The 21,048-nt window shown below is 44.1% G+C and overlaps 2 protein-coding genes across 2 annotated transcripts; both read left to right on the top strand.

The window, feature by feature from the left end:
• The first annotated feature begins 842 nt into the window (after positions 1-842).
• Positions 843-9,200, top strand: YIPF6 (Yip1 domain family member 6). The gene is made up of 7 exons (XM_081897116.1): positions 843-954; positions 2,251-2,379; positions 3,371-3,449; positions 3,979-4,021; positions 4,878-5,003; positions 6,665-6,822; positions 7,992-9,200. The coding sequence occupies exons 1-7, from the start codon at positions 898-900 to the stop codon at positions 8,105-8,107; spliced, it is 708 nt and encodes a 235-aa protein (XP_081753242.1). The 5' UTR covers positions 843-897; the 3' UTR covers positions 8,108-9,200.
• Positions 9,201-12,017: 2,817 nt separating this feature from the next.
• Positions 12,018-20,218, top strand: LOC309361618 (uncharacterized protein). The gene is made up of 2 exons (XM_081896681.1): positions 12,018-12,142; positions 16,738-20,218. Exons 1-2 carry the CDS (start codon positions 12,136-12,138, stop codon positions 18,558-18,560), a joined length of 1,830 nt encoding a protein of 609 aa, XP_081752807.1. The 5' UTR covers positions 12,018-12,135; the 3' UTR covers positions 18,561-20,218.
• Positions 20,219-21,048: the final 830 nt, after the last annotated feature.

The raw sequence follows: 21,048 nt of genomic DNA on the forward strand, positions 1-21,048 counted from the left end.
TCCTTGAAGGAAAAGTTGGGATGGAAATGTAATCAATATTGAAATAAATTTGTACCCTTCGTTTTCCACTTTGTAGAAGTGTGGTTTTATTATTGGAAATACACTATTGAAAGCCATGATTATGGATCTGAAGCATAAATTGTAGCTCCTGTGTTTTTAACCCTCAAAAATTAATCAGGATTCAGGAAAAGTCACGTTCACGTTCTTGCTGATTCAGCAGTTTCATGTGGGATTTTTTATTTTCTGACTCGCCGATCAAAAAGAGGTGGACCCCCATTCGGCAATTCCTGCGATGGCTGGATTCCTGCATTGCTCGGTACCCTTGTACCTCTGCAATCCTATAATACTATGGATCTGTATTAGTGGAGATGGTAGATTAGCAACAACAATAACAGTATAATGCCTGGGAGCCACCTTCGTGAGATTAATATCCTGAAAGGTGGCGTAATGTTAAAAATGTCCATCAACCTTCCTTAGCCTACAACTCCCATCAGGCCCCACCAGCGCTACCACCGCCCCAGCAGTCCAGCGCCGTCCAATCAGCCCGCCGGCCGTCCTGGCCGACAGTGATGGAAGTTATAGTCCAAATTCCCAGGTTGAGGAAGGGACGCTGTCTCTCATTGTCATATTTCAAAACTTGGGGGAACATACTGTGCGTGTGGCTCAGAGTCGTGGGGGAGTAGAAGAGGGGCCCTTATGCTCCCTTATGAGAAATTCGGCTCTCTCTTTCCCCACCAACGGCCCCGCGCCCTGCACCCCGCCTCTGGCTTCAGACCTAGGCCTCCTCCGTTGCTATGACAACAGAAGCGCCTGAACGATGGCGCGGTATGATGACGCACACGCGGTAGGGGGCGTGGTTGCTGGCCACGTCGTCGCTCCATAGTAGCTGGGTCCAAGATGGCGGCAGCCGAGGAAGCGGCAGCGATGCGGGGTGATGGAGGCACAAAGCCGCTGGTGGGTCGGGAGGAGAGGCGAAGGGAGGGGAGGGAAGGGGAACCGGCTGAAGAAGGCCGCGGGGAGGGCGTGAGACCCCCTCAGGCGCAGGGCTGACCGACGGAACTCCCTGCCACAAGATGGGATGACGTCAGAAGCAGGGCGCTCCTGGTCCCCAAGACTTCCTGGCCGACTAAAATGCTTGTGACCCCACTCTCCTCCCCTGATAGCGCTCTCGGAGGGAGGGAGAAGACCAAGGGCAGCCGAACCTCCATGTCCCAGGCAGTCTACCTCTGAGCACCAGCCAAATACTCGGGAAGGGCAGCTCCGGGCTTCTTTGTGCCTCCACCCTCCTCCTTCGTTGGTTCCCATGGAGGCTGGGACCTTCGAGCTGACCCAACAAGGCTGTTGTGTTCTTACGTTTAAATTGAAAAGAGGCGAGTGGGGGCTGATAACTGCAGCCTCCCTCTCTCTGTGGTTGCAATCTGCATTGCCATCAGCATTATCTATAAATATTTCTGCAAATCATTACTAGCCTTTCAGTCATATGTGGGTCACAAAAATTGAAATGAGCTTAATATTGAAACGCAATATTAAAAATAGTTTAAAAAACTTTAGGAAACAGGCCCCCAAATTTTGTTGAATCTATATTTATCAGTGAATATTATTGTTGTTATTATTTATTAACTTTCTATACTGCCCATCAAAGGTTCACAGGGCTCTTTACAATATAAAAACACAAAAATACATAACATAGTAACAAAAAAACCCAATAACCCCCACAGTTATTATTTATTAAATTTCTATGAGAGCTGCAATAGCGTAAAATAGGATGCTCCTAATTAGAAGATGCATATATCTGGTAGGCAAATGCTGCAATCCTAACAGCACCATGTTCTGCAGGTGTCCAGCCTGTTGGTGCATTGCAGGAAGTTGGACTAGATAGTCCTTGTGGGTACCTAGAATTCTAAAATTCTGTGATTCATTGGAGGTTTTTAAGCAGAGGTTTGATGACCACCTGTCAAGTAGATGTGCAGGGAGTTGGACTCGATGACCCTAAGGGTCCTTTTCCAGCTCTACAGTTCGGTTATTCAATGTAGAGCTTTAGTCTGACCTAAAAAAGCAATCATAACCATACATTGTATGTTTTGTTTTCCCCAAGAATGCTACCCCTCCCAGCTTTTGCATGCTTAAACTTCAAGTGTTATATCATTTGTTTCAGTCCTTTAAATTGTAAACTGGCTTGGGTGCCTTGCAGAAAGGTGGTTCATAAAAGCTAATAATAACAATAATTAAAAGTGTGTTGAAAATATGCAGTTTGCAGGCCTTGCAGATGTGTCAATATCGGAAGATATTCCAGTAGAAGGAGAAATCACAGTTCCTGTGGGATCTCATTCCCCAGACGAAGACAACTCCACCCTGGATGAGCCGGTTAAGGACACAATTGTAAGTGGCTGAGGGGTAGAAATTTAAAAGAATATCTTAAAATGGTATTCTCTGAGTTTCCAAAGTGCTTGCAATTTATGCAGGTAAATTTCAGGGATTGGCTAAACCATATCACCTCTTCAACCGAATATGTGTTTTACAGTAATTAATAATGTGGAAATTTAAGTGGCTCTGGCACACTGCTCACTTGATGGGTGTGTAATAAGTAGATTGTGCTATAGGGCACAACCCAAGAGTAAGCTTAGTTTGACCCTGATGCAGGGACCCTGTCAGAAGTCATGAAAATAAAAAACATGCATCACAGTTCAATCTTATTGTCTGTAACACAATATCTTAATGTTAACATGGCATGCCATCTGTCAAGGGGTGGGCTATAACTCAGTGGTAGAACCTTGTGTGCAGATGGTCCCGGGTTCAACCCCCAATGGCATGTCCAGATAGGGCCAGGATAGGTCCCTGCCTGGAGCCCTGGAGAGCTGTTGCTGCCAGTCAGTGTAGATAATACTGAGTCTGACTCAGTATAAGGCAGCCCCCTACATTCCTATGAAGACATCTAGGAGTCTTGCTGCTTGTTCCAGGCTGAGGGGGTGGGAGTGGTTTGCGTGTCACAGTATACCTGTCATTTTTGCTGTTCTACATTGACATAGCAGGGAGGCCTGGATCAGGCCCATTGCTGGTAGCTGGAGTGCCTCGGGAGCCAGTGAATCCTTGGTCAGCCCAGCTCTACCACCCAAATGCCCTGTTTTGTGGGTGTGCACCAGCAACCACTGATGCACCAGCAACCACTGAACCGCTTCTGCTCACCATGCATTCAGCTCAGTGGAAGCACTCTGTTGATAGAAACCGGCAGAGAGGGACCTGGGCCATGTTCTGACCCCATTCAGCCTGTCAGTTTGTGGGGCGGGGTAGGGGGTTAGCATTGCTCTAATAGCATCCTTTGTCCGAAAATTTGTACAGCCCAGTAATACAGCCCATTCCTCAAACTTTTCAGATGCGGGACCTGAAAGCAGTTGGGAAGAAATTCGTCCATGTCATGTATCCCAAAAAGAGCAGTGCCCTCCTGAGAGACTGTACGTGCCAGATTCATTTCAAAGCTTTGAAAAAATAAATTCACCTTTTTCTCTTACTAACCTGTCTAAAAATCAGCATTCTTTTCAAGCAAGGGAGTAACATGAGGAATTCAGAGGTGTGGTGGGGAGGGAAGAGTTTTAGGTGAAATATTTGGTGGGTTAAATTCTCCATTTGAAACTTAATGTAGTGATACAGAGACATTTGTGCCTAAACGACTCAGGACCCAAAGGCCACCTTCTTCCCTACAGACCTTTGGGTGCTGAGAGGGCTCAATGTGTAGCCTTCAGAGGATACAGACCCATTTTATTTCTGTGGTTGTAAGTCGTTTATACTCTTCTTAGTATTCTTTTTAAATGTTGTAACATGCCCTAGGGCCTTAGGACAAAGCATGGGGAATAAATAAACAATTTGATGCCCTACAATCAAGAGTGACTGGGGAGGCAGAGAGTGGCTGGAGGAAAAGAAAGTCATGCTTTCCCTTAGCTCCCCACCCCTTCATTGGTTTTCTTTCTCTTTCTTTTCTTCCAGGGGATTTATGGGGTCCTCTAGTCCTGTGTGTTTTACTTGCCCTGTAAGTACCAACATTCATTCCTCCCTTCCCCTTCGTTGCTCTGGGATTTGTTGGGGGAAACAGCCAAATGCAGTGCTGAAGCTACAGTAATAAACCAAAGCAATGTAGAATTTGAATAAAACAATGCCACACTAATATTTTTTTAAGCCAGCATTTTTAAAGATTATGATTCTCAGGATCCTCATATAGGATCCTAATCTGGGTTTGGCAGTTGCTGCAACAGGCTATGAGCTGCACAAGGGCTTCTCCTTTTTGGCAGAGGGTAAACTTGTATTTTTTATTTATTACATTTATATCCTAATTTTCCTCCCAGGGAGCTCAAGATGATGTACAAGGTTCTGGTCCTCCCTGCCCTTTTGTCCTCACAACAACCCTGTTAGGCTGAGAGTGCAAGGTCACACCCAGCGAGCTACATGGCCAAATGGGAAGATTTGAACCATGGTCTCTCCTAGGTCCTAGCTAGACACTGAAACCATTGTGCTACATTGGCTCAACTGCCACATCCCTCGACTCGGCACCAATGTGGCAGTGAATTCTTTTGATATAGAGGGCAGTGAAGAAGTAACTGCATGCAATCCAGACTTCTTATTTAACTTAATTACAGCATATTGCCCTTTTCTCCAAGGAGTTTGTGGTGGCATACATGATTCTTCCCCTCCTTATTTAATCCCACCAACGACCCTGTGTAGTAGGTCAGGCTGAGTGACTGGCTTGGTGAGCTTCATGGCTGAGTGGGGATTTGAACCCTGATCTCTCCCAGTCCCTAGTCTGACACTCCTAAACCAATGCACCAGTTCTCCAGATTTGTCCGCTGTTTGCTGCTGATCTAATTCCCTTGTTTCTCCCGCTTTCCCAGAATGCTTCAGGGAGGAGCAGCAAATAGCACGGAAGACAGAGGTCCCCAGTTTGCAGAGGTCTTTGTCATCATTTGGTTTGGAGCTGTTGTCATCACACTGAATTCCAAGCTGCTTGGAGGGACCATGTGAGTATGTGGTGGGTTGGTGCTGAAACCATGTTCTCTGGTGGCAAGGGTCTGGGGAGATGGGAGAGAGGCAGCCCTCCTTGCAAAGCTGTTCCCCACATCTTCCTTTTTTGCTTGAGTAACGACGAAGAGTCCCTTTGAAAAACAAGAAATCCCTGAGATTGTAGGCAACCCAGTCAACCCTGATGCCAAGCCACATTCATTTACAATATCCGAAGAGGGCAATGCAGAACTAGTTTGTAAAACTCTTTATTATATATTTGTTCTCTGCAGCTAAATTGACTATCACTCAGGGATGCAGAAATTACGTTGGACTTTGCCATTCCCATTCGGTTTCAGAAAGCCCTATGCATCCCAATTTTAGAAAAGTTTGTGCATGATACATATTTCAAGGCACTACCTAGCCAAATAAAGTTATATTTGGTCCCCACCAAATTATACTTTATTTGGTACTGATTACATACTAATGCCCACTATTACTAGTGCTCTCTGTTCATGCTAGAACAATAACCTTTTATAGTCTGATCTTAGATTGCAAACTGCTTTGAGGTTTTTCTTTAACAGTGCAGCGGTGTATAAATTTATGAGATAAAAATAAAATAACTGAACCTCTTCACATTCCGGTGTTCTATCCAACCATGTACAATGGCTCTCTTAATAGCATGCCACTAACTGGCTCCTTGTTTTCTTTTGTTGTTAAATATGTTGATTATTTAATAAACCTTTTTTAATATTGTAAAAAAATAAAATCCATTGAGGCCTCTGCCAGAGATGCAGACTGCCATCTTAGGCTGCACCATGTGCATTCTCATTTGAGAACTGACTCTGTTGAGTCTCCCTTTCTGCTGGATATTTGCATGTTCTGGAGAAAAGGAAATCTTTTTCAGCTGTAAGAGGCAGAACTATGCTTCAGTGTCCCATGGACTCAAATGTCAGTGTCCATATTTGTATGTAAATGCTTATTATTTCGTAAAATTTATACACTGCTTGATTGTAACCTGCTTTGAGGTTTGTTTTTACAAAGAGACTAAAACAATCAAATTTTCGGGTAAAAACAGTTTAAAAGATTACAGGCAAAGATTACGTTGCAGGTTATCACATGCATTGGCAGAGCGTGCCTAAACCCACCCCATTATGCCCGCTTTTCTTGACACTTCTGGGTTTGTGGTGATACGTGTGTGCACAGTCACGTGTTCTTTGAATGTGCGCAAAATGGGAGTAGACTGTATTTAAAACATTTTTTAAATAATCAATAAACTAAAAACAGATTAAAACATACATACATCAATATTCTACATGCCTGAGTAGGCTTGTCTAAACACAAATGTTTCTAGCAGGTGCTGAAAAGAGCGGGGAAGGCATGAGCTTGACATCAATAGGCAGGGAATTCCAAAGTTGAGCTGCTGCCCTGCCACTTAGTCATATGTGCTTCTCGAACCGCATAACCACAAAGCCCTTAAGGTGAGATGGCATAAGCTTTGTTGTGAAGCCTCTGGCCGTTCATGAGGGGTAATTTATGCTCCCCAATATGCTTCTGGACTGCTGTCTGGAGACCAGAATCCAGAAGCTGACCATCTGTGCTCCAGAAGTGAGTGCAATACACCTGCCCTTTCTCTTCCCCCCACCCACCCAGAATTTAATGCTGTTTCTTCCTTCCCAAGATCTTTTTTTCAGAGCCTCTGTGTCCTGGGTTACTGCATCCTCCCCTTGACGGTGGCTCTCCTGGTCTGCAGGCTTGTCCTACTAGCAAGCTCTGATACTCCTGGCTTCATTGTGCGTCTCTTAGTCGTGGTGGCCATGTTTGCCTGGTCAATGCTAGGTATGTTTGAGAAGGAAGTGCAGTCTGGAACCTTTTCAGTCCTGTCTGCAACATCTTAAGGCAGCCCTGTTCAGGGAAGTTTTTAATATGTAATGCTGTACTGTTTTTAACACTGATTGGGAGCCGCCCAGAGTGGCTGGGGAAACTCAGCCAGATGGGCGGGGTATAAATAATAAATAATAATTATTATTATTATTATTATTATTATTATTATTATTATTATGCAAAAAAACCCATGAGCTCAGCAGGGTTGCGTCCTCCAATTCATATCTTTGATTTGTCCAGCACTGTCAGTAAGTAGTTAGGAGACAGCTGCTTAAAAACATTACAGAAGAAGTGGAGCTTGTCTATGTGGCAATGATGCCCACCCCCCACATTTTCTTCAGGTTAGCATTTCGTTCAGCTGGTAGCATGTTTGACTCTGGCATTCTGCGGTCTAATGCATGGAGAAAGCAAATAGAGAAAAGTTTTTCTCCCTCGTAACACTCATGGACATCCAGTGAAGCTGAATGTTGGGAGATTCAGGACAGAGAAAATGAAGTCCTTCCATCTCAGAGTTCAGAGTTAAACTATGGAACTCACTCCCACAAGAGGCAGTGATGGCCATCAACCTAGATACCTTTATAAGAGGATTCGACAAATTCATGGATGAGGAGAAGGCTATTGACCAGTCATGGTTACTAGCCATGATGGCTATGCTTTACCTCCACAGTCAGAGGCAGCAACGCTTCTGAACACCAGTTGCTGGAAACCACAGGAGGGGGAAAGTTGCTCTTGTACTCAGATACTGCTTGAGGGTCTCCACAGGCATCTGGAAGGCCACTCTGCAAACAGGATGCTGAACTAGATGAGACCCTGGCCTGATCCAGCAGACTCTTACGTTTTTAAGATGCAATCTAAAATTTTAGGTTGGTGTCCAGTGTTCCCGTTCCATTAATGCAAGGGACATGTGACAGTGGAACGGAACTTTCCTGTTCCCTCTGCTCCCCATTGCACACCTTCACATAAGCTCTGGAGGGTTGGGAGGTGTCCTCCTGGGAAGATTTTGGGGTGCATGTGGGACACAGAATAAATGTAGGTGTTGCTGGGGCTGCTTTGGATACAACCACAATTTTCTGCTTTTTCAACTGTTAGTGTATATTCTAAATATTCTTTCTCTTTCTTTTCAGCATCCACCGCTTTCCTGGCAGACAGCCAGCCCCCAAATCGCAAAGCCCTGGCAGTCTACCCCATCTTCCTTTTCTATTTCGTCATCAGCTGGATGATCCTCACCTTTGCCCCATAATGACACAAAATCAGTGGAGAGACCCCAAAGCTGAATGAAGGTGGCTTCTGTCTCTATTAAGCCTCTCAGTTGCTGGCTTTCCCCAACGTTGCCCTCTAATTTATCTACCTGTATTTATGCTGTGTGTTGGACAAAGGCAGGACTGGTCTCCCGGAGAGTGCTGAAGGTCCCTTTTGTGTTTCTGATTCCTCTGAGAATGCAACTGATGTCTGTCTGCTTACTCCTCCTCTTGTAAATACCCACGAAAGGGCATTGTTGCTCTTTTTGAAGAATGCTGCTGATGCATAAGAAAGTAGAAATCCTGTCTCGATCCATCAAAGCTGTTGATAAAGGCACATAGCAAAAGATACCCATCCTTAACCAGCTTATCAGAACACTTGGCGCTTTGTCTTCTGTACATCAGGACATTTTCAAATACTTGTTATCTGTTGATGGGAGAATGCTAGGAGAGTGTTCCATTGAAGTTAAGCAAAGTGATGCAATAGTTTATGCCAACCATGACACACCTTGTTGCCTCCAGAGACTATAGGACTACACCTCCCATCATCCCCTACCAGCACAGGCATGCTCACCGGGTCTGATGGATATTGTAGTCCAGCAACATCTGGAGGATGTTAGTTTAGCAAAGGCTTGTTTGTGTGGTCTTAGCACGTCCGTGATAGATTTGCCCCTGCCGCCCCTAATTCTTTGTGGAGGTGTGATGCAAGCCTAGTGGTTCCTTCCATACAGGGAATTATCTCTCTTGAAATGCAAATATATTTTGAAGTGACTTCTGAGAAGAATGCTTGAATTATGCTGTCTAGAGGTTACATTGTGTTGGGAGTACCATGTGTTACTTGCAATTTATAGGACAGATTATACTTTTTCTAACTGCAAAAGAAAACCCACTATTGACCTTCCAGCAGAACTCAAGTTAACTGTTAACAATCTTGTGGACAAGGGACAGAAAAAATAAGCAAATAATATCAGTATGCTTTTCCCTTTCTTTCTTTCTTTCTTTCTTTCTTTCTTTCTTTCTTTCTTTCTTTCTCTCTCTCTCTCTCTCTCTCTCTCTCTCTCTCTCTCTCTCTCTGTGTGTGTGTGTGTGGTGGCTAACAAGTCAGAAATTGACAGGGGAAAGCTGCCCAGTCTTATGTCCTAAGTGATCCAAGTGGTGTTAAATACCTTTTAATATGTCAGGACTTCAGCATTCAGAACACAGCCTGCATTTCCCCTTGGTTGAGAAGTAGGGATGTGGGGCAAGCAGTTCCCACATCCCATCTCCATTTAGAGCAGTTTTTATTTTATTTTTTGTCATTTGCCTTAATAAACCCGAGAAATGTTATCCAAAAACACTAAATATATGATCCATGTTTTCCTCTGCTTGCTGTCTTGCCATTTGCTGGAGGCAGGAAAAGAAATCTCTCCCATCTTAATTGTAACTCCAGTCTTGTGTATAGCTCACTGCTGGCGTGTGTGTGTGTGCACGCTTCAGTTGGGGAGCAAAAGGTGTAAATTGTTTTAATTGCAAACTTTTATAAATAAAAATGCTGAAAGAGGTGTTTGGAATCTATTCTGTGTCCCAAAGTCTGCCGAGTAAAAACAAAACAAAAACTGCTTTCATTTTCAAATGTAGATCTTTGTACCAACACTCCCAAATCAGGGGCAAGGTTCTGTCTTTTAAGGACCATGATTCCTAGAACAAGCAACATGACTGAGGTGTACTGAAATATACTCGAGAGTCGAGAGTGGATTTCATGCTCTTTATTCAGCTCATAGTGGTGAGGAGGAATGGAAGTTCCCCCACGATATCTGCTTTATATACATTATTTACACAATGGGCTGCACGTGATTGGCTAATTCCGGGATCTCCTGTAGGCCAATCAGGTTATGGATTCACTTCCACCTGGAGCTGGATTGGGTGGCTCCTGTGGACCAGTCATACTGCTGCATTGTTCCAGGACCAATCAGACTGCTGCATTTTGGATCCTAGTCAACTCAGTACATAACATGTACAAAGTGTTTTTCAGACAGAATGAAGATATTTCAGTTGTGGGGGATGTTGGAGGAGGAACATGGTGAATTGAATGTCTTGTTGGTGGGCTGCCAGTGGAGATCATTACATGGTGAATGATGACAGCCAGACATAAGTCTTGGCGATTGAATTTACTCTGGAAAAAAGAGTGAATAGGAGGTTCTGAAAAAGCCATTTTCTGTTTCAAGAGGCCGAAAAGCTGTCAGCTCTTGGGAATTCTGATGGGGTTTAAGTGATTTGCGAGCTGAGGAATCAGCACCTTGGTCCCAAAGCCGTGTAAGAGCCCTAATGGGCATGGGATCTACAAAAGTCTCCCTTAATTATTTCTGAGCCTTATGATTTATAACAAAAAGATATGGAACTGCTGGTGGAAATTTACATTTGATGCTTTAACTGCTTTCTGCCTTCAAGAAGAAAGGAAGCGAAGGCAGAAGAAAAAAAGCCTACTTTAATGGTTTGAGTCAAGGAAGTTTTAAATGAACATGCAAGTTCTGTGTGCTAAGAATTTTTATTTTCTTACTGAAATTTCAAAAAGAATACACAAAAGAATATGCAATATATTTTTGAATCAAATATAAAAAACTAATCCAAATAAAAACTAAAAAAAGAAAGATGAGAGAGCTTTTGATTCTTCGTCTGTCAGCTATATATAAAAAATGGTTGGAAGCATCCACTCCAAGATAACACCCCAAATTCCACTTTCTATAAACCAATATTTTCTTCAATTATCAAACCCATGTAAGTTCACTTTCTTTTTTTACACAAAGTCTATAAGAAGTTTCCAGTCTAGTAAATGTAGACAATTATTTTTCTCTGAGCAAACACATGAATTCCACCATTCTCAGCTAAGTCCAGTAATTTCAACAACCATTCCTCCACTGTAGGTAATGATGAATCTTTCCATCTTTGTGCATATGACTTACCACTGTGATCATGTATTGAAATAAAGATCCATAGTCTCTTTCTAATTGTTTATCTAAGTCCCAGCACGAAAATTGCCCTTCAAAATCCTCCGTATCAGTGTAGGTATTTGTATTCAATAGTTTTTAGCTTTTTCACATGTCCACCAAGATTCAATTAACTGTCTTTTAGGCAGGAATTTCACGTTGATCACGAGTGAAATCCTGTGGAAAAAAGAAAAAACTGACAGAAAGTGGGCCATGAGCCAGAGGCTTGTTGAAGCTGCTCAAGAAAACTTCCCTGCGTGTCAGCAGCTGAGCAGCCTCAACAAAACAACACTGAGGAGACCCACCCCGATCCCAAAGAGGGCTCTCCAGGGTGCTCCCCACATTTGAGCAAAGATTATCTTCTAATCTTGCCCCAGCCCATGCAGCAGACTGAAAAAAGTACAGCCTGAAAAAGTGGCCTTTTCAGAGGCTATCTAGTGAATCTGTGTTGGGACATTTGAACTCGAGACCTTGCAATTCACAGCACAGCTGGATTCTTGTAATGGGAATCCTCTCATTGCAACACAGAAACCAAAAGATAACATGGAATAACTACACAGCTACATGAAGCTGGATCCAACTGTACCTAGTGCCTGAACCTGACGTGGAGTTGGCACTTAATATATGCCGCATGCTGGTCTTCCCTTCAGACAAACCCAAAGGAGAATTCACACAACTGTGCGTACAAATTCTCAGTCCCATTCCCCAATGCCGTCTTAAATCAGGCTGAAGACAAAGGACTTCCCAAGGAGCCTGCAAAGAAGAATGGCCTAGTGTGTAGGGTAGTCTGATCACACTCTCCCCACCCCAAGTTCCGGCCCACTCTTCAGCCTTCTGAATGACATCATCTTCCATCATCCAATTCTGATTCTAAGATTCTCCTGGCCCCTTACTCAGCATCTGCAGGGTTGCCATAGAGATGGCAACAAACTTTTTTTTTTTTTGCATCATCATAATTCCGTTGTCTACTCCTTACCGGACGCTTCCTTGGTAAGCACTGGTGAGACAAGCCTAATGACCCACAATCCAGTTTCACCCCTGTATAAAGGGAGCGTCCTCTTGTCAGCATGGCAGGTAGGAAATAGTGTTATCTAGGTGCTTAGAAGGGACTCTCCATTGTCCCAGGGGGCTAGAGAGAATCTGAGAAGCAAGCAGTGAGATTGAGGGTTTGCATCTAGGGTACAGGTGAACTCTTTGGGCAACTTATACCTGCATACATGGAAACTGGGATAGACAAGAGAAAAGAGGTTTTGGTTCAAAAGCTGAAGGGCACAATCTACCCAAATTAGTCACAGCTAAGTCCTAGGGTAGGGACGCGGGTGGCGCTGTGGATTAAACCACAGAACCTAGTACTTGCCGATCAGAAGGTCGGTGGTTCGAATTCCCTGTGATGGGGTGAGCTCCCGTTGCTCGGTCCCTGCTCCTGGCAACCTAGCAGTTTGAAAGCACGTCAAACTGCAAGTAGATAAATAGATACCGCTCAGGTGGGAAGATAAACAGCGTTTCCGTGTGCTGCTCTGGTTTGCCAGAAGCAGCTTTGTCATGCTGGCCACATGACCCGGAAGCTGTCTGCAGACAAACGCCGGCTCCCTCGGCCAATAAAGTGAGATGAGCACCGCTCATGACTGGACCTAATGGTCATGGGTCCCTTTACCTTTACTAAGTCCTAGGGACATCCAACAGTGCTGAGGTTAGCCATCCCTAAGGCCTATTCCATGGATTTTGGTGGGCAATAGATGTTCCCACTAGGTCATAAGTACTTTCAAACGTGTGGATTTATTTCATTTTGCACAACAGCCAATGTGCATTCGTAGAACAGGCAAAAAGAAGAAGAGGAGTTTGATACAGGTTCCCACCTCTCTCAGGGGCCACTACCAGCTACTTTGGCACTCACTGATCCAATAGCCCAACTGCCCATTGCTTTGCATCCTCTTTTGCATCATAACATTCTCTGGCGGCGTAGAATCTTGGGGGTTATACTGTGATGGTGGCAAACCAGTTCATACAACCGCAGTTTCCATGGGTGCCCCTCTTTCGGTTGCTGACTTGATTTGAGCCCTCAGTGTACATTTCTTGGGACCAGTTTGCCTCCCAGCTCAACTTGGACCATCTGTGTCCACTCAGCCACTTCAATCTTTGGAACTGACATTCTTATGAATGCCACATAACCGCCATTCTGTCTTCGTAGGAGCTTCATCTTTTAGTGTTGCAGTACCTACACTTTGGAATGCACCTAGAGCCAGTGGGATTGTAGTGGTTAGAAAAGTGGGCTAGGACCTGGGAGAGACCAGGGTTCAAATCCTTGCTGAGCCATGAAGCTGATCTTGAACCAGCAAAAACGCTACCAAAAGGGAGTTTGCTGCTGCAATTCTTATTATAACCAATCATCTTCATGTGTAGCAAAACCAAGCTGTAGAACTGGCCTTAAGTGATCAGGTTTTAACTTAGCCACTCTTGCTTGGAAGTAAAACCCTCTTGAATTCAGCAGGCTTACTTCTGTGTAAACATCCATAGGATCAGGCCGCACAAAGCAATGGATGAGGAACAAATGCTTCTGCTCTAGAGAAAGGAGGAGATTGCAGGCTTCAATCTGCTGCTACTTGGAGAGAATAGTTTCATTTTAAGCTGAGCTGACTCCCTTTTTTTGTCTGATCTGCCTCCCATTTCTCTCAGTCCCGCCTTTCTCTTGATAAAGTTGCAAGGGGAGAGAAATGGCACATAAACAATTGCCAGTTTGCATGTGATGCTCTTCCCAACCTCTTTTTTCATTTCCTGCCTCGAACCATAATGAGCAGACACCATGATGAGCAAAGGAACGGAGAGGCATCTCCCCACTTTTTTAGGTAAACAGCGAAAGGTATAGGGAATAGCGCAGGGTTAGCCTGACCCTTTAGCAAAGTGGGATTGGTACTTTTCCAGCAGGGTGGTGGTGGTGGGAGATGAACACATTTTGCAAACGCTGCAAAAAGGAAGTTTGCTGCTGCCGTTCTTTTTATAACCAATCTTCTTCACATGTAGCAAAAATAAGCTTATAAATTAAGGATGCTGCACCCCTATTATGCTTACCTGGGAGAAAGTGCCACTGAACTCGGCTGTGCTTGCAACTGTAGACTTGCTTCTGTAGGGCTTGCTTCTGTGGTGCTTCTGAGTAAACATGCATACTATCAGACTGCAAAAAGCAATGGATTCATTTAAACCCAAATGCAGTGTCTGTGTGTATATATACTTCTCCCTTTGTGTAACATAGTGTTTATAGTGATATAGATGTATATATGAATGATGGGGTGGGGGGGTGGGAGGGAGAGGGAGAGAGATGCATAACTGCTCTGAAGACCAGATCACCTGTTTTGCTACTTCTTTAGAAGAATAGACATGTATTCATTATTTCCAGAGAGGACGTACAGAATCTTAAAGGTTTCCATATACTATCTCTCTACTAGTAGCCTGTGTAGAAGGGATCTAAAACTGGGCTGGCTGTTACATCTATAGATGAGGTTGCCATTCTTTTTAGTAGCCTATATTCTAGCAAAGTTGTCAGCCATTATTTGTATACAGTAACGAGTGGTTGAAAGTAAAAGTGGTAAGATTATGAAGCTGCTGTTGGGAATCTTAAAAAAAAAAGATGCAGCAACAAACTGTTGTTCAAGGTCTTTATAAATGACTTGGATGAAGGAATTGAGGGGATGCTCATCTAATTTGTAGTTGACACCAGACTGGGTGTCATCGCCAAACTAATGCCACAGAAGGCAGAATTGGGAATTCAAGATTATGTTAACAGATTGAAAAACTGGACCGAAACTAACAGAATGATTCCAAGAGGGACAAATGTAAGGTTCTACAATTAGGCAGGGATAACCAGATGCACAAATATACAACATGGGGGACACCTGGCTTACCCATGTGAAAAGGATCTAGGGGTCTTTAGTAGGCCACAAGTTTAATATGAGTCAACAGTGTGATGCAGTAGCAAAAAATAAAAACAAATAAATGCTAAGGCTATTCTAGGCTGCATCAAGAGAAATATAGTGTCCAGATCAGGGGAAGTCATAGTACCACTCTATTCTGCTTTGGTGAGAACCCTCCTAAATTGTGTGTAGTTCTGGGTGCCACAATTTAAGAAGGATATTGACAAGCTGGAAGGTGTGCAGAGGAAGGCAACCAAGATGATCAAGGGTCTGGAAGATATGTATCCCCTGACCACAAATTAATCAATATCAGTCTGTTGGCCACCACAGGGTGCGTAGAATCCATTTCCTTTGTCCCGTTGTTCATTTCTGTACAATATGGTTCAAAAGAATATTATCCGCTGAAAGTTTTAACTTTTTCTGCACACATACAGTCCAGCACTTTCTCCCAAAACTTAGTAAGTACAGGGCACATAATGCCACTATACAAATCTGTTGTGTGTGACCCCATTTGGAATACTGTGCAACTGCTCTGGTCACCTCAGCTCAGAAAAGAGTTGGAAAAGGTTTGGAAATGATTGAGGAGGTGGAGCGACTCCCCCATGAGGCAAAGTTGCTGCATTTGGGACTTTTTATTTTAGAGAAAAGATAAGGAAAATGTGACATGATCAAAGTTTCTGAAATGATGCATGGCATGGAGAAGGTGAACACAGAGAAGTTTCCCTCACTCTTTCATAACACTCGTGGACATCCGATGAATGTGGGAAGATTCAGTACAGATAAAAGAAAGGGTTTATTCATGCAGTGCATTGTTAAAGCTGTAGAACTTGCTCCCACAGGAGGCAGTGATGGTCACCAACTTGGATGGCTTTAAAAGAGGATTAGATGGGGTTATAAAGGAAAATACCTTTGATGAAACCTGGTCTCCCTTTTTTCATACATAAGGGGAAAAGAAAGGAAAGCTCTTTCAGCAGCCTCACAAACCTGTCTGTGGAGAACCTATATGGACTGCCAATGCTGAGTACCTGAGGGCCCCGGTCCTGCCACTCTCCAGCTGGCCCAGGGCAGCACCTGACAGGCCTCATAAGGACTGCTGCCGTGGCTGCTGCCCAGCAAGGACTGGGGTATTTTGAGGGAAGTTTTTGCTGTTGTTACTGATATTAACTGATATTACTTATACAGTGGTACCTCGGGTTAAGTACTTAATTCGTTCCGGAGGTCTGTACTTAACCTGAAACTGTTCTTAACCTGAAGCACCACTTTAGCTAATGGGGCATCCTGCTGCTGCCACGCCGTCAGAGCACGATTTCTGTTCTCATCCTGAAGCAAAGTTCTTAACCCAAGGTACTATTTCTGGGTTAGCGGAGTCTGTAACTTGAAGCGTATGTAACCTGAAGTGTATGTAACCCGAGGTACCACTGTATTAGTTTTTGTATCTTTATTTTTATGTGGAAATTGTTCCGTTTGGTTATGTAGTTTGTATTGGTGACTTATTGTATTTTGTTATTTGCTGGAAGCTGCCCAGAGTGACTGGGGAAACCCAGCCAGATGGGTGGGGTATAAATAAAAATTATTTATTTATTTATTTATCAAGACCATGTAAGGTGACACCATGGGCTTGGTGCTATGTTATTTTCTTTGCTATGACTCTATTGCATAATAAAAAAAAATTAAAAAAGTGGAAAAAGAGGATTAGACAAAGTCATAGAAGAGGAGATGGCTATTTATATCTTCTAATGTATCTTCCTTTTGTCTTTCTTTCAGTGGTAGCCACTCAGACACATGAGGGGGACCAATCACATAATCCTCAGTTGGCAGCTGAAGGAAGCCACCTTGGGGGTTTGTTCCATCTGCCAGACGATCTCTTCAGCGACTGCCCTGAGATCAATAACCTGGTTGCATCCTTTGAGCCTCTCTTTCCAGAATGTCTTTCCACACCTCTGGGTTCCAACGAGGCAAGTGAGGGGACATCCAGGGAAGCCCCAGGAAGTGACCAGGTGTTAGCCACAGCAACTGTAAGGCAGGAGGCAAGACCTAAATGTGACACCGCCAGTAAAAACCAACAGCAGAGTGAGAGGCAAATCAAAGATGATCGCAAGGTTCCTAATGTTACAGGAGCCAAGGGAATGTGTATGGATACATTGGCAGGACAGCCCTCAAGTCATTTCCTCAGGATCTCTGCAGAGCCAGAACTGAGGAAAGAGGGATTTGGAAAGAGCCGGAACACTAATCCAAAGTCTGTGGTGTCAAAGGCGCCAGACTCTACATTTTCTAACATAAAGGGGAAGAGGAAGGCCATTTTGACTGAAGACAAACTAGTGGGAAATTTCCCCAGAACAAGTCTAGAGTTGGAGGCATGCGGCTCTTCCCAGCGTCTTCAACAAGGGCTGAGCGCCAAGTGCTCTCGAGGAAGCCATCCCAGCCAGAAAAGCCAGGAAGAGAAATGCAAGGAGGAGAGAAAGATGCCTTGCCAAGACTTTCTGAGAAAGGGGAAGGCAAAAACCATTGGGCTCCAGCAGGAAGCTTTAAGAATGAGTGAGGAAATGCTGAAAAGTAGCAAATCCAAGACAGCAAACAATTATTCCAAGCCGGGGGGAAATCTTGGAGAAACTAAGGGTAGAGAGAAGGCCCAAGCTAAAGGGAACCTGGCTGGGGTAAAGGGAGAAAAGAATGAGGTGCCCTCAAAGGCGGTCCCCAGAACCAACCTGGCTTTGCAGATGATAGAGTCTGTGCAAGTCTTCCATCCCCTCGGCAAGAAGAGGCACATAATCTCCATGCCTGCTAAAAAGTCTGTGCAAGTCTTCCATCCCCTAGGCAAGAAGAAGCACATAATCTCCATGCCTGCTAAAAACATCTCTCCACTAAATTCTGCCAACAGCAGTTTTGCAAAGACAGAGGCCACATTGGAAAGACCTATGCCAAAGATATCACATAAGCTCAGGCTGGCCCCCCTGGCTCCGCTAAGGCGAGTGTCCACCGCCTTGCCAAAGCCCCTGCCAAAGCTGGCAGCCACTCCACTGCCAGAGTCACCACCAGCACCCTCCCCCCTGTCAAAGTCATCTCCAGCACCTGCCCCACTGACAAGGCAGCAGGCAGATTTGTTACCTGCAAAACCTCCAACCTCTGTGTGGAATCGGCTGGGGACATCCACTTCCTCTGAAGGAGCGCCATCATCTCCTGGGGTTTGCCAAGCTAGGGAGTGGGTAGTGCAGTCCAGTGTCCCCACAGAAGGACCTGATCCCCCGATCCAGCTAGCCACCCCAGCTGAAAACCCTTGGTGGCTCTGCAATGTCTACCCACTTGCAATGAAGCTAGTGAAGCCTGCGCTACCTGGGCAATCTGTGTCTTCACCACAGGAAAATCCAAAGCTTATCACACAGAGGAGGACCCCAGGAAGCCGAGAAGAGTCACTACCAGTAATGGAAGAGCAGCAATGTGCTGAGGAGGTGAGGGAGAGAAAAGCTGAGGGAAACTCCAGCCTCAGGAAAGGACTTTTGGATATGGGAAAAGAGGAGGAAGATGATCTTTTAGACATATGCAAAATTATTGTGCCCGGTTTTAACATGTGCTATCCTGAGAGCTCTTAGAAATGCTTTGGTGATCTATCATATCCTTGGACAACAACTAAGAAGTAGACAGGAACTGAATGTTATCCAGATCTTTGGACCCAATGCACACATGAACAAATTAAAAGAGGCTTCCATTCATGTTGGATGGATGGATGAGGTAAGGGATGTTGCAAATTAACATCCTCAGGGAGGAAAACCTCAAAAAAGTCTTTGGGGGGGGGGGTAGTAGCAGCTGCAGCAGCAGCAGTTCCCAAGATCTGACCATCTCACTCCAAAGGGGAAGAAGACATAAAAGATCCACCACCCTGAAAGTTTCCCAATTTGTGGCCTATCCCTTTCAGCCAATGCTGCATCATGACTGACATCTTATAAGGCTAGCTACCCATGAGGCTGCCATTGTTCTCCAATTACAAGTGACTAATTTACAAGTGTGAGAAAGCACAGTTAAGGTGGCAAGAAACCAGTGATTTCTTTTGCAGAATGTCTCATCCTAGCAACCTCTTCTCATTCCTGTTGTTCCTTCACCATTGCTCTGCACTTGTCTGGAACAGAATAGGTATCCCACCCCCTGGGGTTCAACAGGGGTACTCATTGTTAGGTACTCATTGTTAGGGGTATCATTCCTGATCCTCTGCAAGGGACAAAGTTGTGTTGATGGTCTTCTTTACAGTCATCTGCTGGAATTTTGCAGGTAGGAAGTGGAAGGAAAAGTGCCGTCAATCATTAACAAAACTGTTGGAATCACACTTCTGTTTACAGCAGCTGATGCCTTACAGTAAACCTCCCTAGGTCTAAATGAACTCACAAACAGTTCCTAAACAAACAAGGGTCAAGGCAGCCCTCAGGTGATGAAAGCCAGCTCCCCTTTTGCTTCTGAAAGTGCATTGCAATAAATAAACAAATCAGTAGATAGGACACTGAAACATCCAGGGTTTGGGGTGCAGCGGACAGGTCAGAATCCCCAACATTTAGATAAGAGGTGGTTATTTTGGCCCAAGGCTGTCTATTTGAGATGCTGGTCCTTAGTGACAAAGTGTAATCTTCCTTACTATGTTCCATCTCCTCCCTAACAGCCAACAACAAGGGTTTCTGAAAAACAAACTAGAAAAAGTAGACGTACTCAGGAAGGGGGAGGTTATTATGGGCTGTGATATGAAGTGCCACGTGCCAAAGTGGAGTGGAAACGGTGGGGAAGGTGCCACTAAGCCATATTCCGGCAACTCCTGCTGGCCGAGCTAGTGAGGCTTAATTGACCTTTGGAGATCATGCAAGCAAAGTGTCTGTGTTTACTTGTTTTACTGAGATGCATTAATGCATATTGTTGTATTGATTATATGCAAGTCACACAGCATCTTAATTATGGAGTCCATAATCTGGAAAATAACTGAATCAGATCATGCTCCAGTTAGGGATTGCTCAACCCCCAACTTCTAAGTATTCCTTGGTTGCTTTCCAAAGTTGGTTTGAGCTCTCTCTTTATTACACACACACGGGGGGCAGGGGGCACTACTAGAGGAACAAGTTTTCTGCTTAAGATTTATAGGTTAAGGTTCTTGTATTGTAAATATTCTTATTTTTTATTAGAGTAATTCAACCCCCTCACCCTCCTCTTCTTTGTGGAACTAATGGAACTCCACAGTCATCAATAAATGACTTCCAGTTTTGCTCACAACTAACTTGCCTCTATGTTTTCTCCTTTGTCCTTTCAAATTTTGTCCTGGGACAATTTTACCGTTAAAACAAAATTCTGGCATTTGTCAGAAAATGGGATGCAAAATGTCATTCAGCTGATGCAACGCCAGGGACATCCCAAGGATACAGAAGGACAGTTGCATCAGCATCTGGACTTTGAAAGGTCAAGTCACCCTCTTCTCAGGGGCAGTTGTGTCATGGATCCCTGACATGTGCCAGGATGTCCAGCCCTGGGGAAGGGTGGGGGGAATCAAATGGAGCTTTTCTGTTCTTTTTCAACTTATTTGCTCACCCACCTATACACAGCATTAGCAAAACTGCCTTTGCTGCTCTAAGGTACACGTATACTGGTAGCATAGAGATTCACTGTCTTGACACACTGTCTGCTTTCCTAGCTTGGTTATTTTCTGCTAGGGATTTATTTTGTAAAATTCATACACCACTCCATTGCAAAAAAGCACACCAAAAAACCTTCAAAGCAGATTACAAAAAGAATAAAACAACAAAATTATCAGTAAAAATAGTTAAAAGCAACTATTTAAAACATTCAGAAAATAATTTTAAAAAATGATAAGCTAAAAATTGGATCATAACACTTGTCAGCATTCTACAGATCTGGGCAGGTTTGCCTAAACAGAAATGGAAAGAGGACAGTGGAGGTGTCTGCCTGATGACAATAGGCAGGGAGTTCAAAAGTTGTAGGTGCTGCTGCACAAAACTATCACTTTTTTACATGTGCATATTGAATATTATGTGGCACTCATAAAAGTGTACTGCTAGAGGAAACTTCCTGTGTGGAAGCCGTGCTTGTCCA

The sequence above is a fragment of the Podarcis melisellensis genome (assembly GCF_964234715.1).
Source record: "Podarcis melisellensis genome assembly, chromosome: Z".
NCBI classification, from domain to species: Eukaryota; Metazoa; Chordata; class Lepidosauria; order Squamata; family Lacertidae; genus Podarcis; species Podarcis melisellensis.